Below are 15,627 nucleotides of genomic sequence, written 5' to 3'. Positions count from 1 at the left end.
GTAGGATAAAGAGACAGTGGTAGACAGAGAAAGAGACACAGGAAGGATGGAGTGAGAGAGAATGGATGCATATCGAGGTTAAAGTTTACTTTAGGAAAGATGGGAGAAGTGAAATGCATGTCTTTTATGGTGAAATGTCTGAACGCATGCTGGATTTAGCCTAAATAGAAGATGATGGAGAGATGTATAATAGGTAGGGTTAGGGGCAAAGGTTCGCAGGTACAGTTAAAAGGATAGAAATAAAAGAAGGTAAATGATGGGGAGGAAATGGAAAAGAATGAGCTTAAAGTCAATACTGGATTTCTATGATAAGTTGCTGGCAACTATTTTTAAACCACAAATTATTCTTTAATTGATAGTGTTTCTGTAATACTTTTACACAACACCAAAATGTTATTTATTTATGTTCTTTGTCCATAAATCTCCTTCAGATACCTCAGACCAGATATCAGAGTTTCAAAACAATCACTTTAGTAGCTGCTTTCCTCATGCAGAGAAAACTGAACCAACTTAAAACAGACCCAAATGGCTGGTGCTCACAGACATCATGCAGAGGCTTATGCTTGCTGGCAGTGCTGATACCAAGTCTGAGTGTGTGTTTGTTTGCGTGTGTGTGTGTATGGAAACAGTGTCTATATGTCAGTATTGTGAATTGGTCAGAACTGGAGCAATCCGGGCAAAACACAGTTGGCTATGGAAGTGGCACTGAAGTCACGATACTTGTTCAGCAGCTTGACTTCAAATCATGCATGGGATGTGCCTCTGTCAGTGCAGATTCACCCAAATATGTCTGTGTCAGTGGCAGGTTGGCATGTCTGTCTGAGGGCTGCTCAAGCTCGCTTGCACCAAGAGCACAAGCTACCACAACAGCAGTTATCTGGAAAGTTCTTTAACTTATTGAGGTGATCCTTACCATCTTTAATACTGAAATATCAAATGATTTTTGCTTCTGCATGTTGAGAGATTTTCTCTAAAAACAAAAGCTGCAGAAGGCAACTACTACCTCCCACCATCCAGCGTCGGCACTGCTGAAAGTCTACCATAAATGATTTATTGGAAACGCAATTGATACACCCTGATTGATCAACATTTTAAAATGTTTTCCAGGAAATCTCAGACTGTAAATTGCCATTTAGAAAACTCACAGAACAATAGTATTTTCATTGATCGATCAGAAACTGGTATGTACTGTAATGACATTTTTGTGCAGGACAGATTACATAAAAGCTGGGAGCTGAACCAAATGTTATCATCTTGCTTTAAAACACATTTACCTTTTGGTACAAATAAAGTAACCTGACCTGATCTAAACTTTAAAAAATATCATTTCACTTCCTAAAGAATTTCAAAATGATACCAAAAAGACACAAATTTATTGTTGTCTTCATGCGGTTTTTACCTGTTTCATCATCACATATAAACATACCCAGCCTATGGAGCCATAAATAAAATGGTCTAAAGAAAACCGGTATGGACACTTGAGAAATTTTAACATACTGAGAGATTTTAGATTGCATTGCTGATAGAAAAACTGAAGTGTTATAATAGGCAACGATTGAAAGCCAAGTCCAAACTGTGTTGTAATTTCTTCTCTGCATATTGAGACCTGAGTTTCAAGTTGCTCCATTCCTCTGTATCATATAAGGATAACATTAAGAAAAGTTATAAATATGGGTGAATTTTTACTGATTTAAACTGTGTGTTTCTTTTTTTTATTGAGGTGTTTAAACCAATCATTGTCCCATGTCACAGAAAATTCTCTGCTGTGTAATCTCCTACTTGAAAGTTAATAGACACTCATAAACAATCCATCTGTGATAATAATAAAAGTCTTTGCCATGTGATTTATTGTTCTGGGTGCTGTGTGTGTTCTGCACACAAGCTCAAACTAGCCACCCAGATGTTAGTGATTAGTTTTGTTTTTGAGTTTTCTGCAAACAAACCAAAAATGTAAACTAATTACTCGTTGTACACCAAAGAAAAAAAAAACCCCACTAAGCACTGTGTTGACAGCAAATCTAACAGCTTCCATTAACTCTTTGTGGGTTAACTGTGGAGATAGAAAAACAACAAAATAGCCTTTAATTAAAGAAGACTAAGCTTTAAGCTATTAAAATACATGTATTTATTTTCCTTTAATAGCTTTGTGGAGTTAGCAGTTAGCGCTGCTAACTCCAAATCCAAATCAAAATATCTCCTAACTCAAATATCCAGTCATTGCTTTAAGTGGTTTTGAGCAATAAGAACTGGAAGTGGATGGAGGGACTGAATGAAAAAGGCAGAGGGAGTGAGGAAGCTGCAGAGTGGCTCCGTGACATCAAGCCTGTTTACTCTGGCTGGCTGGAGAGAGGAGGGCGAGCCGTGCATTATAAAAAGCTGGTGATGACTTTTGTGCTCAGGGGTTCAGATGACAAGTTTAAAGGTCCTGGATCTATTAAGCTGCGAGCCAAAATTAAATGTGCTTGCGTGCATGTTATGTGTGTATTAATGAGGTTATAATGAAAATATCTATGTTACAAGACACCATAATTTGGATGATTCCTCAGATAACATAGATCCACATTAGCTTAGGAGCATATTGTTTTAAAACACATAATGCACAGCATTTCCTATTGACAGTTAAATTTAGGTAAACTTTTATCCCGTAGCAGATAATAAAGTCCCTGATGAAGCCACAGTATAGTACTCCTCTTTCATTTAATTGTCTTGTAGTTCATTTGACATTATTTCTCTAAACCTAATGATTTATTTCATCATAGCAGCAAGAACACAACTAATTGTGAATCAACAAATTGGTTTGGATTTTCTTTCAAATATGAAAACGTCATGATACAGTTAATGGTTTAATAGATAGAAAAGGTTTCATTTACCCTGTGATGGCAGTTGTGTTTGTATTTATTCATGTTTTTGTTGTTACCTCCACAGAGCTCAGCAGTAGGTTTTTCAATAGCCTCAAGCAGCCCGATTTGGATGAGGCTCAACCATTTAGTATGCTGCGGTCGCCACTGTCGGGGAGCACTTTTCATATGTAACCAGTGCTTTCACTCTTAGACTCTTGTTTAAACTAATAAAAGTGTTTTTGGTGCATAGATGTTCAATGTGAGATGTAAAATCAGAAGTGCAGAATATTATGGGTCAGTTATAACCTTCAATTTCAGATTTCAGAACCAATGAACCAGTAGATGTAATGCTGAAAGACCAATTTTAATCGAATATAAACACTGGGGTGACCACAGTTTTAATAATTAGAAGTGAGTGAAATTAAATTGATTTGAAAATAGAAGAGTAGCAATGAGCAACAGGAGCAGAGTGAACCTGCAGCTTAAAATCTGAATTGAGTGAGTCATGGTGGGGTTTCAGTGATACACTTCACTAGATGAGTAGCTGTTGTGCTCCTTTTCTTGGCTGCTCTGACTGACCCGACCTTGCAAATGAGTAATTTCAAAAGCATTCATGAAACGGTCTCAGTGTTATTTTTATTATGCGTAATTATCCAGATTAAATCGTAGTGGTAAATTCATGAGCATTCATGTGTCACATAGAAGATTGAAAATGAAGTGTATGTTTTCATGTTTAACCAAATTCAGTATTAGTTTTTACTTGTAAAATATGCAGCATAATTATACTTGGTTTTACAGCTTCAGTCATAAACAGTTCTGGCAGTATCTCGCCACCAACCTGGCAGCCATTTTTGAAACAGACTCTGCCTCTGTCTGCAGAGTTGGGCACCATTTATTTTCCTTCCCATTTTGTCAGTTTGTTAATTTCTTCGAAGAATGACTCAGAAAGTTAATGAATGCCAGCAAAGGCCTGCTGAATAATTTCCTCTCTGTTAGAAAAATATATATCTCAATCAAACAGGTGCTTATTATAAACCATGCAAATATGATAATGTGTGTAACAAATCTGACCTGGAATATTTAAAAATGGCTCAAATTTACATCTTATGGGTCAAAGTGAATAAAACGATGCAAAATGACTGATAAAAGTGCTTGAAGGAAAGATACAGGTGGTATAAAATTAAAACTGGACAGCATTTGTAGGGATAACACACGTCTGGTGCCATCTACTATTTTATAGTCAGCAGCCATCCACAATAGATTAAAAGAGGCTTTTAACAGTTCAGCTCATGGTTCAGTGCATTTATAAATGCACAAATCATTTATAAAAACAATAACACGAAGAGGGTAGGGAAAAGAAGCCATCCCCAAAAAGAAAAGTGCTTTGATTTTCTTTAAGGCATCCAGCTGCAGTATATGATGTAGACTGACGTAGTAAGTGGATGAATACCTCTGTGCATATGAACTGAACACAAAAGATGAGACTTAGAAGGTGAAAATAAATAAATAAATAAATAAAAACAAGTTTTCCATAACTTAACTATTTCACGCATGGTAAAACACTATAAATCCATAAACAAACACACAAACAAGAAGAAACAGATTGATGCATTATGAATAAATCATCTGGGTGCTGAAACTCAATATTAACTCTTGCCTGGAGGGTTTAGAGGGAACTTACGACAGATCCATCTTGATGTCTGAGGAACTGACTGGGAGGCAAGTGCTTTAGCAAGTACTTATCTTGGGAACTTAATTACCAAAACAAATGATGATTGTGATGATACACAACAGCAATGATTCTTCATTACTGTTATTCTTTACCTAGGGTTGTATACAGAATGGGTTTTTGTCGTCATCATCATTATTATCTGCGTTAAAACTCGAGGGTAATAAATAAAATTCATTCAGTTGGCTGATTGGTTGGTTCAGCGTTTTTATGTCTTCATCACTCTTGGGTCCTGAACAAATTTGTTTGACGATGATGAGTTTCTTGTGTTTCAAGTTATAAGTCATTAAAGGCCACTGTAATTTAACAAATAGGGCATCAATGACCCAAGTATCTCCAACATTTTGTTTAAGATCTATACCCAGCCTATTTTGAGCTGATTTTTAAAATTTTTTTTCAAGTTGAGGAGCTTTGTGCACCTTCATGGAAGTGGGAGTCCACATTCCTGGGAATTGCTGGTAGGTTGTTTTTATATGGAGTAGTGTTGTCTGAGGTTAGGATATGGAAACAGTTCTTACATGGTTCAATAACCAGTCATAAATTATGTATTATATTATATTATATTGTTTATTATATTGCTTTATAGGCTAAAGATGTCATGATAATAGATTTTCTTGTTATGATTATTGTCAGAAAATAATTACAATATTACAATTATTATGATTATATTTTATTTAATGTCACATTATACGTGTGCAAAATCAAATGAACACGCCTTACAGGCCTGTAATTTTAATTTGTTTCTCTGCTTTGAGGAAAACATAAAAAAATAGTATTGCAACAAAGGTAAGTAAAAAGGCCACATAGAGCTTGGGAATGTATGTCGTCCCGCAGTGCATTGTGGGACGCAGTCGCCATACTTGCAGACACGTAGAGTGCAACAGCGACAACTTAACATCAAAGAAAACAAATAAATAAATGGATTGAGAAAAACATAAAAACCCTGTTCCTTAGGAAGAATAATGGAACAATCAGACACGGGAACATTATCTAGACATTAGGCGGAATTGCCCAATGCAGGCGTGGGGAACGCTCCCAAAAATATAGGATGTGTGCTTCGTTTGTGGGTGTGTCTGCAAATTCCATGATGCTTTGCGTTGTAACGTCACATTCCTAAGCTCTATTCCAACTAATCTTTGTTTGGTAACCAGAAAATAAATTCTACACATTGACTAGGGGTGTTAAATTTAAACATTTCTATGATGCATCGACATATGGACGTGGACGATTCTTCATTGATAAATAAAAACATAATCAGTTATAATAATGTATTTATTCTGCCGCCGTGCGTGATCTTGTGTGAGCTGCGCCGGGGCCTCTGCAGCTATTTGCAGCCATTTTAGTCAATAATTTGGTTAATGCATCCCAGAAGCACCTTGTCGTGGCTCCTCGCTAAACATGTGTGCCTCCGATAATTTTCAAAATATAAGCCTCCGTGCAGATTTGTGCTAACTAAACCATGTAAACATTACGTCATTAAGTAGTCAGGGTGTCCAAGTGTTTTTTTTTTTTTTTCATCATGGATGACGAGATGTTTATCCTGGAAGTGGAGAATCACAAAATCGCCAATTCTTCTGGGATTTCGTTTTATTCCCTTTACAAAGTAAAGGGATTAAAACAACTTTGTCCATCAACAAATGTTTATTCTCTGTGTCCAATTACAAATTGACAGAATACTTACAGGCAAATATTTTTTGGCCATATAAGAGAACGTGAAAATCATTGTTTCATATTTTTCCTAAACTGACTATGGAAAGACTGAAGGGACAAAACACACTGCCTTACTGCAAAAAAAACTAGCTACTTAACCAGAACGTCACAGTAATGATGTTTCTTGATTTTCCGGTAATGAAAAAATAAAGGTAAAAAACGAAGTTAAAAAAATAACATAATTGCTTATATGTTTGTGATTTTTGTCAATATCAGGACATTCATATTAATTTTTTAAATAATTAGAAATGAACAGGGAGTTCACAATTATCTTACTCCTTGTATTCATTGTTGAGTTATGTTCAGTAATAAATAAAATTAAGAGTGATGCATCGTGATCCTTGTATCTATTCAAATTGACCAGCTAATCGTAATTGAATCAAATTGTGAGACACTAGTAAAGATGCACTGGAAAGAAAGGCGAAGGTCTTACAGCAAATCAATCATGTTTGAAAAGCGAAACTATCCAACAAAAAGTTTTTGAGACCTGTTTGTTTTTCTCATGCATAAAATGCAATGTTCAGTGAATGCTGCTTAACACGTTTGACGCTGTAAGCTCAACCTGAGTTGAACATAATTACATATTTGCAAATGATGCACTTTTTAATTTTAATTTCACACAAAAATTTCAAGAGGCCTTTGCAACGCCTTCGGTGTTTGGGCCTAATTAGGTAAACATGAACATAATTTACACCTTTACTTTGGGGTACCAAGCTGAATTTTATATGCTCTAGTTGGTGAAGTAAGTGTTGGTAAGTGTTTTTCCTCTTTTTGCTGCAACTTTTTATGGCATGCTGGCACATTGTCCAGAATAACACCTTATTGTTTTTTTTTTTTGTTTGTTTGTTTTTTTATAACCAAAAACAAAGCAAAAAATAAAAAATAAAAATAAACATTAATGACTTGAAGGTACAGTGTGTAAGAATTACAGACATATTGTGGTGAAAATGGACACAAAAATGACCTCAAATGCCAAACATAGTTTTGACTGGATCGTTGTCGTCATTGGTCAAAATTCATCCAGACAAAAAGATGTTTCTACTGCAAGTTGATCAAGTGACCTCAGGTGCAGCAATGACTGCACTACAGGAAAATGCTTTTGGTGCCTTTTAAGGTGTTATTTATCCCAAACTGTGCTCTAGCACCTGTTAAACAAAGCCGGAACTGCAGTTTTAAGACTCTGAGGGTTTTCACTTCCCACACAGAGTTGTTTGACCATTCAGAGACACAGTAAGTGAAAATGGTGGCCCAGATATGGCAGCTACCATGTACTGTACGTGGACTCATGGCAAGTAGACATAAATGACTCATTCTAAGAGAATAAAAACACAATAGTTAATTTTGTGAAATGGTAAGATACTAATAGAAACAGTTTTTAATTATATATAAAACATTTTCTGCCATTGATCTTTGTTTTAGTTACAGACGGCACCTTTAATGTGTTTGTTTGATGAAAATAAATCTCCGTCTGCCATATTTTTCCTCTCTGGCATGCTTGGGACGTTGTTTTACAATCTTTAGGTAAATATAACCTACTACTGGTCACCTCTACCAGTCATAGATAAATGCTAGATATGCATCAGATAGTTGTTTTAATGTAAATTATGTAAGTGTGTACTATAAATTACCATAAATTAGCATTAAGTTTATACATTGCCCGTGTCCACTCGTCTATTATGCCAAGGTGTGTTACGGAGGGGCAAGACATACAGAAAAAGATGGTTGACAGTGACTGAAGATGACAGGTAATAGCGAGATGACTGTCAGGGCAGCCGGTGTGTCTAAATAACCAGGTGCTGCGATTTCGTTTATGCCTGGTTAAACAGTGGAATAATTGGTCAAGTTAGCCAGTAATTAGACCGGCTCTGCCACGCTGCATCTGAGTCCCAGCAACGTCTCCACCATACTAATTGGGCTATTTATACCCAAACACATTGACCAGGCTCACAGGCTTCCCTTCCAATTCGCTTTTCAGCACTTGTTTATTTTTTCAGTGAGCACTCAGGACACAGTACTGGACTCACTCTATCTCTCTTCTCAACTTCTGTCATCTGCCCTCTGTTTCTTTGTCCATCTGTCTCTCTCCTCTGTTTTTCTCATCCTCACATGTACACAGCCGTTCCCTCTCTCTCTTGAGCTTTCTTTTTGCTTATCAGTGTTATATGAATGACAGTGTCTGTCTCTTCTTCCTGTGAATGTTTTCCAGCGTTCCTCTTAAATTGTGAGGAGATGGAAGTATGTCAGTCAGTCAGACCTGCATACGCCTGATTAATAAAGCCAGCTGTGGAAAACAGACACACATGAATACTTGCTTCTTTCTTCTTTCTGCCCTAACAGCTCATTTCTAGCCAGAAATAAGCTGCTACTATGAGAGGCCATCTCCAACTGTAGCTTTCTCCCACCCTGTTTTTATGTAAAGATTTCTCTCTATTCTGTCAGTCTGTCTCCCGGTATCTCTTGTGCCTGTATTCTCTCTGCCTTTTATTATCCATATATCTTCCCCTCACTCTCATCCTTTTCTTACTCTCCTCTTATGTCTTATTATCCTTCCTTCTGTCTCTCATTCTGTCTGTCTTTCTTTCCCTTTCATGCTTACCCTCAAACCCCCATCAGGAGCAAACAAGGCTCCTTGACATTCAATTTCTTGCTTGCCACACACTTCTCTTTTGTATGTAGCTCCCCTCCTTTTTCAGGACTCTTTTTGTGTGAATTGAATAGGTGGATGGATGTGGCATTGGACAAATAGCTGGGCGGAAGACTGAATGGGGGTGAATGAAGAGGGAACCTGGCTATTTTTTTTTTTTTTGTTGTTGTTGTTGTTGTTCTTTTGTATGTGTTTGCGAGTGTCAGCCCTCTGTGCCAAAGCTTTAACAGCAAGGTCATTTTGTGGAGATATTGTGGGGATTTTTGGCCTTTTTCTTGACAGCAGTGTGCTAAAAACATTTAGGTGGCATCAGTAATGGAAACAAGGAAACAACAAGGTATCTCCGACTGGTCGTAATTGTGCACAGTGTGAAAACCAGTAACCACCAGGTAAACAGTGTCATAAAATCTGTTGTAATAATGTGCTGAATACTGGAAGAGAATCTTTAAAATTCAATTTTATACTTTTAATTACCCTTGTATAACTTTTATATAGTCATAATCGTAACTGTGTTAATGTAGATCTGTATCACGCTGCCATTAGAAAATTACAATGTAGTAAAAATAACATTATATCCATATTTAGCTGCAAGCTTACTTCACAACCTGACATTTTTATAGGCTGCACAATGGTGTGGTGGTTAGCAACGCGGCCTCACAGCAAGATGGTCCCTGGTTTGAGCCTTGGCTGGGGGAGGTTCGAACAGTGGCCTTTCTGTGTGGAGTTTGCATGTTCTCCCTGTGTATGTGGGTTCTGTCTGGGTACCCGGCTTCCTCCCACCATTCAAAGACCAGCATGTTAGGTTAATTGGTGACTCTAAATTCTCACTAGGAATAAGTGTGAGAGTATGTTTGTCTCTGTGTTGGCCCTGCGATAGACTGGTGATCTTTTCAGTTTTTCTGAAACACACTATTAAGATTTTTTTTTATTTATTTAAATTGCAAAATAAATGCATGTATAGTATTTAAAAAATAACAAAAATACAACAAAAACAAAGATTAGTTTGCTTGGTGGTAAAGCTGAAATTGCAGCCTCAACAAATGCATGGTGATTTAGTCAAACATGAAACTAACAAAAAAAGTTCCAGTGTGCTTGTACTTAAACGTACCTCTGCATTTAGCCAATAAATTCTATTTAAAACAAAACTTATTTCAGCTTCTCTTGCCCAAAAATCCCAGTACTTTAATTCCACAGATTAATCTCTTTGTGCCGGTGTTTTAATTTTAAAAAGTGTAAGAAAAAATATGTTTTCTTCCTTTATACTTTTTGAATACCATTTCTTTGATTTTTTTATGTAAATATTTGGACAGAGTCTTTTGTAAAGTTTAGTCCATAATTTTCTGCCATATGTTGTAAGACACGTGATTTTCATGATTCCAGTTTTTTATTATTTTTTATTATTACTATTCCTAATCACAATAATGATAATAATAATAATAATAATAATAATAATAATACAATCTTTTGTAAGTAGTCAGACAGTAAATTATTTCTTGACATATATACATTATTATTTACATTATTATTGCTGTTTATGATTCCATCAAATCAGTAATGTCACACTGATGTGAAGAAAACATTTGACCATGTAATTATTGTTACTATATTATTAACTGCGTTTCACTTTATGGCATAATGTCACATGCTAGCAGCTGGATTCACACACTGGCCATTTTTAACGAGCGCCATGGCGGATTTAGGAAATTTTTTTGAGCAAAAAGTGAAAGATAAAGTGACAGAGCAAGAGATATGACAAGAATCATAATCGGACTGACATTTACTAGCTGGAGAGGGCTCAGAGAAGAGACCGGATGCAAGACAAATGCTTAATTTGCCGCAATTATGGGCTCCCAATATGTGAATTCTGCCACAGTTAAGTAGTGTTGCTTCCATCCACAGCCAAAGAATAGTGAGTTACCACAATTTTTTTCCTGTAATAGCCTCTTATGTAAAATAACACATGTTTTTAGGTATTTGTATTAGAATTTGTCCGGTGAAAATATTCTTTGACTAATTTTGAACTAGATTTCAAAGAAATCGCCTAACAAGCGCAGCTGTGAACTTGGCTATGTCTAATCAGACATCGCTTGTTGATTAGACTGCGTACAGATAAAACACCGCAAGTCAGTCAATCCAGTCTGTCAGAAATGACTTAATAATGAGGATGTGTGAATATGTGGCTGTGTGTTTGTGTTCCTGATTCTGCTTGTGTGTGTGTATGTGTGAGTGTGTTTGCAATGACTCCTGTTGAGAGATAAATGAGTCTGGTTGACATTGTCTGGAACAGGTGGTGAAATCAGCAGGGAAGACATACAGACAACTCTCATGCTCACACACACACACACACACACACACACACACACACACACACACACACACACACACACACACACACACACACACACACACACAGGCACACACACTCTGACACTCCCAATTTGACTTCAGTGCTTGGGTTGTTTGAGGGTGTAGCCCATCTGATAAAGACAGAACAATAGGTTGTCTTTGAATTGCTCCCATATTGAGTGGCTGATGTATTGATTAAAGAGGCAGAGAACCCGGATTAATCATTCACAGCGTGCTTGATTGACTGACTCATTTTCTGTTATGAACATTGATGCTATTTATAGGCTTCTGTGTGAATTAGTCAGTTTGTTAACAGATAATTTCTGCCTAGAATAACTCCTATTTCACTTGCATGTACAGTAAAAAGTACAGTATAGAGTACGGTTGATATAGTAGCTATTTGTATGTGTGTGTTTTCAGGTAAGTTTAGTGCAAGACTCTGTAAACATCCCAGAACGCCATGAACATGGTGAAGGTTCCTGATTACAGGTTGGCTGAGGAGCTTGGAGATAATATGGGAAAGCTCCAGATTCCTAGACTGCTCCCTTTGTATTGCTGGCCAAAAGTTTCAGGCACACAAAGCCATCTTAACAGGTAGGCGTAACTGTTGTTAACCTGGAAACGGTGGTGTATTTAGCATTCAGGTGCTAAAACCCTAAAAAATATATAAATTAAAGCAGATTATTCATAGTACATTGACATAGTGACATAAATACATCATCACTTGGTTATAGTGATCATGTGTGTCTTGAAGATTGATCATTATGAGCAGATTTTTTTTAAATAGTTTTTTTTACCTGGACAGTGCAAATTAACAGCAGTGAGCCTGTAATATGCCAGAGTTAGCCAAAGGCTAGTTTTCATCTGTAGTCCTGTTGGTCAGTTGTAAAATAAGGCCATAAGTAAACCATAAACGTCAAAAGAAAGAAGTACATCCATTATGTTAGAACTGTGTTAAACTATCACATGAAAGCAGCGGCAGCTGCAAATTTTTTAAGACAAGAAGTTAAAACTCGTTGAAATAAACAATAATAATAATAATAATAAAACAGAATTAAAAGTCCGGGTAACAGCAAAGGGTTGAAGAAAAAAAAATATATGTATATATAACAGAAATGACAAGTATGACATGCATGTCTGAGAGGCATTTGGTACAAAGAAGCATTTGTGTTAATATTTAGAATTGGTTAGAATATATATATGCAGAGCAAAAACAGAGAAGCATCAAAAACACAAAACAAAGACATAAAACAGAATAGCGGCAGCAGGGACTCAGTGATGACAAGTGTGATTAGTAATAAGCCAGCGTTTTAGGTATGAGCGAAAGAGTTTAAAACTATTGGTGTTGTGAATTGTTGTTGGAATGGTATTCCATTCCTGAAAGGCCCTAACAGAGAAGGCTAATTGACTGAAGGTGGCACTTTTTCTATGTGGAATTGTACAGTCACCTCTGGACACACCTCTGCTGATTCTGTAAGGGGTTGTTCTGCGACTGACAAAATCACTAAGAGGTGGTGGGGCCATTCCATGTAAAATTTTATATAAATAGCAGACATTTGTAAACTTAAAAAAATGTCCCACTTTAAAAAACTATATTTTAATAAGATGGCCCAGTGATGGAAGTGATTTGGAAGTCTGTTTGTATAGAGACTGTAGTGGTTTTAATGTAGAGGCGTTGGACGAGCTGGTTAAGCAATAATTAAAATGAGAAAGGATCATTGAGTGCATAAAAGTTTTAGCAGCTTATACAGACATTGAATTTCTAATAAAATGTAAATTAGCTAAGTTAAATTTGACTTTTTTAGAAATCTGTTTTACATGCGCACTAAAATTGACTTTGGAGTCCATATAGATGCCAAGATATTTTTATTCCTGGACTATTTGTATTTTTTGATACTAATATATCAGCGTCTTCTGTTACCTTATAAGATTTAGTAAAATACATTCCTACAGTTTAGATACATTGAGTTGTAGACAGCATTGATTCGACCATGTTGTTGTTTTTATCATTGCCTGTGTGCGTTTAGCCGCTACCTCAATTTTTGAGGCTCCTTGAACATATAAAACTGTGTCATCAGCATACATATGAATATTATTCTCTTGGCACACCCATGGCAGATCGTTGACATACAAGCAGATAGGGGCTAATATGCTAATTATTATAAATATGGACTATTTGTAAAGGTTGAATGTGATATGAGTTTATCCACTTTAATACATTATCTGAAAAATTAAACAAGGATAATTTAGCCAGTAGGATCTGATGGTTTAATGTGTCAAATGCCTTTCTAAGATCGAGAAAGACTGCTCCTATAATGCTATTGCTATCCAGTGATAACTTGATTTTATCAGTAAAATAACAATTAGCTGACTTGATTTAGTTTGGTCGAAATCTGAATTGTAATGAATGAAGATGAAATGGGTTATTGTTTATGTAATCTGTTCAGATATCTGCTTCTCAAGTACCTTAGATATTACAGCCAAAATACTTTTAGGTCTGTAATTGTTAACGGATTGCGGATTTCATGATTTAAAAATCGGTGATACAATAACTGTTTTCCATATGCTTGAAAACTCTGCTTGACAAATGGGTTCATTAATAATTTTTGTGATGGGACTAGCTAATGCTGCACTAACATTTTTAAGCATCATCGTGTCCATTCCATGCACATCCTTAGCTTTGGACTGTTTTAGTTTTCTGATAATTGCTTTAATGATGTCTTCTGTGGCACCTATAAAGACAAGACTATGTTCTATAGATTGGGTTTTGTATGTCTCTATATTTATCAGTGGGAAGCTCTGTGCAATATCTGCAACAGATACAACAAAATATTGATTAAATATCGCAGCTACTTCCATTGGATTTCTGATACTGTTTCAGTTTATAACAGAATTTTTTTTCTCTTTTGTATTTCATGCAGATTCTATTTAATGCTGTCTTTACACCAAAATTACAATGTTGCTAGTCGTAGTGTCTTCATCCTCAATGATCTGTGGTCTACAATGTATTCAGAGTCTGTCCAGAAACTACCACTAACTCTCAAGGGAAAATCCTTTAAAAATGACAGCATGAAGGGATGGCATTATGCAGTGTGCTGCAAGCTGTGTTGGACATTAATTTATGATGAACACAACTTTTTGAGATAATTAGGCAAGTTTATTATTTTTTTGACTGGAGTGTCAGCCCCTCACAGCAGGACTGAGAGTGAGCTGCAGTTTTTCCACAGACAGGTAAAATCAAGTCTTGTCTCTTTTTCACAGTTTTAGACCCTCCGTGTGAGATACTACAGTCTGTAAATGAGTGTTTCTTTTAAAAAATAGTAGGCTGTGCCCACTCTTGTTGACCCATCCTCATCAATGCCAACTGAAGCTAAAGCCAAATAAAACCCATTATTACTGCTGAATTGTTTGAAGCGGGACTGAATGCTGATTAGGCACTCATAAGACAGATGTTAGCAGGTGTTTTTTTTTTTTTTTTTTTTTTTTTAACAGTAAAAGAGGTTTAATTTACACATAATTATTTGTCTACTGGATTTTCTTTCTTTCTTTCTTCAAATTGTCTTGTCCAGCAAGCCAAAAGGATCTTGGTGGATATAAACGGAAATGAAGCCACCCTTGTGCTTAAATATTGATCTTTATTTTGTTTATTGGTGTTACATGCTTATGCTGGACCTGACGAGGTGAAACAAAGGGAGGGGGAGTGTGAGGAAAAGAGCGTAGGAGAGAGTAAAAAAAAAAAAGAAAAACGACATAAAGATGCAACAGATAGAAAGCAACAGCAACAACTGTACAACTGAAACAAAAATCTGTAACAAAAAACCTTCCCATAACCTCTGTAAGAAAACAAAGCAGACAATCATCGGGAGCACCTACTGGAAGACAAGCTGAGCAAAACATGAATACCAACAGCAAACAATGAACAAAAATACAGCTGTAGTTGTTGGTGATTAAACCAGCAGGTCAACATTGTAAGGGTAAGTGAGAGTGAGTGCCAAAATATAAGTATTGAATAGTGTTCCATGATGTGTACGATTGTTCAAATGAAACCGCGCCCCTCCAAGGATCTGAAGCAGACAAGGAGGGCCACCACAAAGCACGAAACCCAACCAGCCCACCACAGACGGCAGAGGACGGCCCTAGACAGATCCCCCATGACCATGGGGCACAGACCCCAGAGGGCCAGAGACGACAGCGACTAGCCCTGCTGGGCACCGGCCCCTCAGGATCAAGCCGAGTGCAGGAACCCGAGAGCTGACTTCTAATGTATATAAATTAAAGCATCAAGGATTTTCCAAAAAGAAATAACTGCAGAATAATCACAGCTTTTTTTTCTAATGTATCTTTTGAGATTGTACACA

General features: G+C 36.5%; 1 protein-coding gene across 1 annotated transcript in view; it reads left to right on the top strand.

Annotated features, from left to right (window-relative positions):
- Positions 1-15,627, top strand: part of LOC121632178 (speckle type BTB/POZ protein) — a 105,385-nt gene that overhangs the window by 70,415 nt on the left and 19,343 nt on the right. Inside the window, 3 exon segments of the mRNA XM_041973415.1 lie at positions 11,690-11,718; positions 11,720-11,780; positions 11,782-11,863. Of these exon segments, the coding sequence (XP_041829349.1) occupies positions 11,690-11,718; positions 11,720-11,780; positions 11,782-11,863 (172 nt within the window).

Source organism: Melanotaenia boesemani, chromosome 2 (assembly GCF_017639745.1).
Source record: "Melanotaenia boesemani isolate fMelBoe1 chromosome 2, fMelBoe1.pri, whole genome shotgun sequence".
NCBI lineage: Eukaryota > Metazoa > Chordata > Actinopteri > Atheriniformes > Melanotaeniidae > Melanotaenia > Melanotaenia boesemani.
The sequence above is the reverse complement of the archived record's forward strand: the minus strand, read 5'-3'. Positions and strand labels throughout refer to the sequence as shown.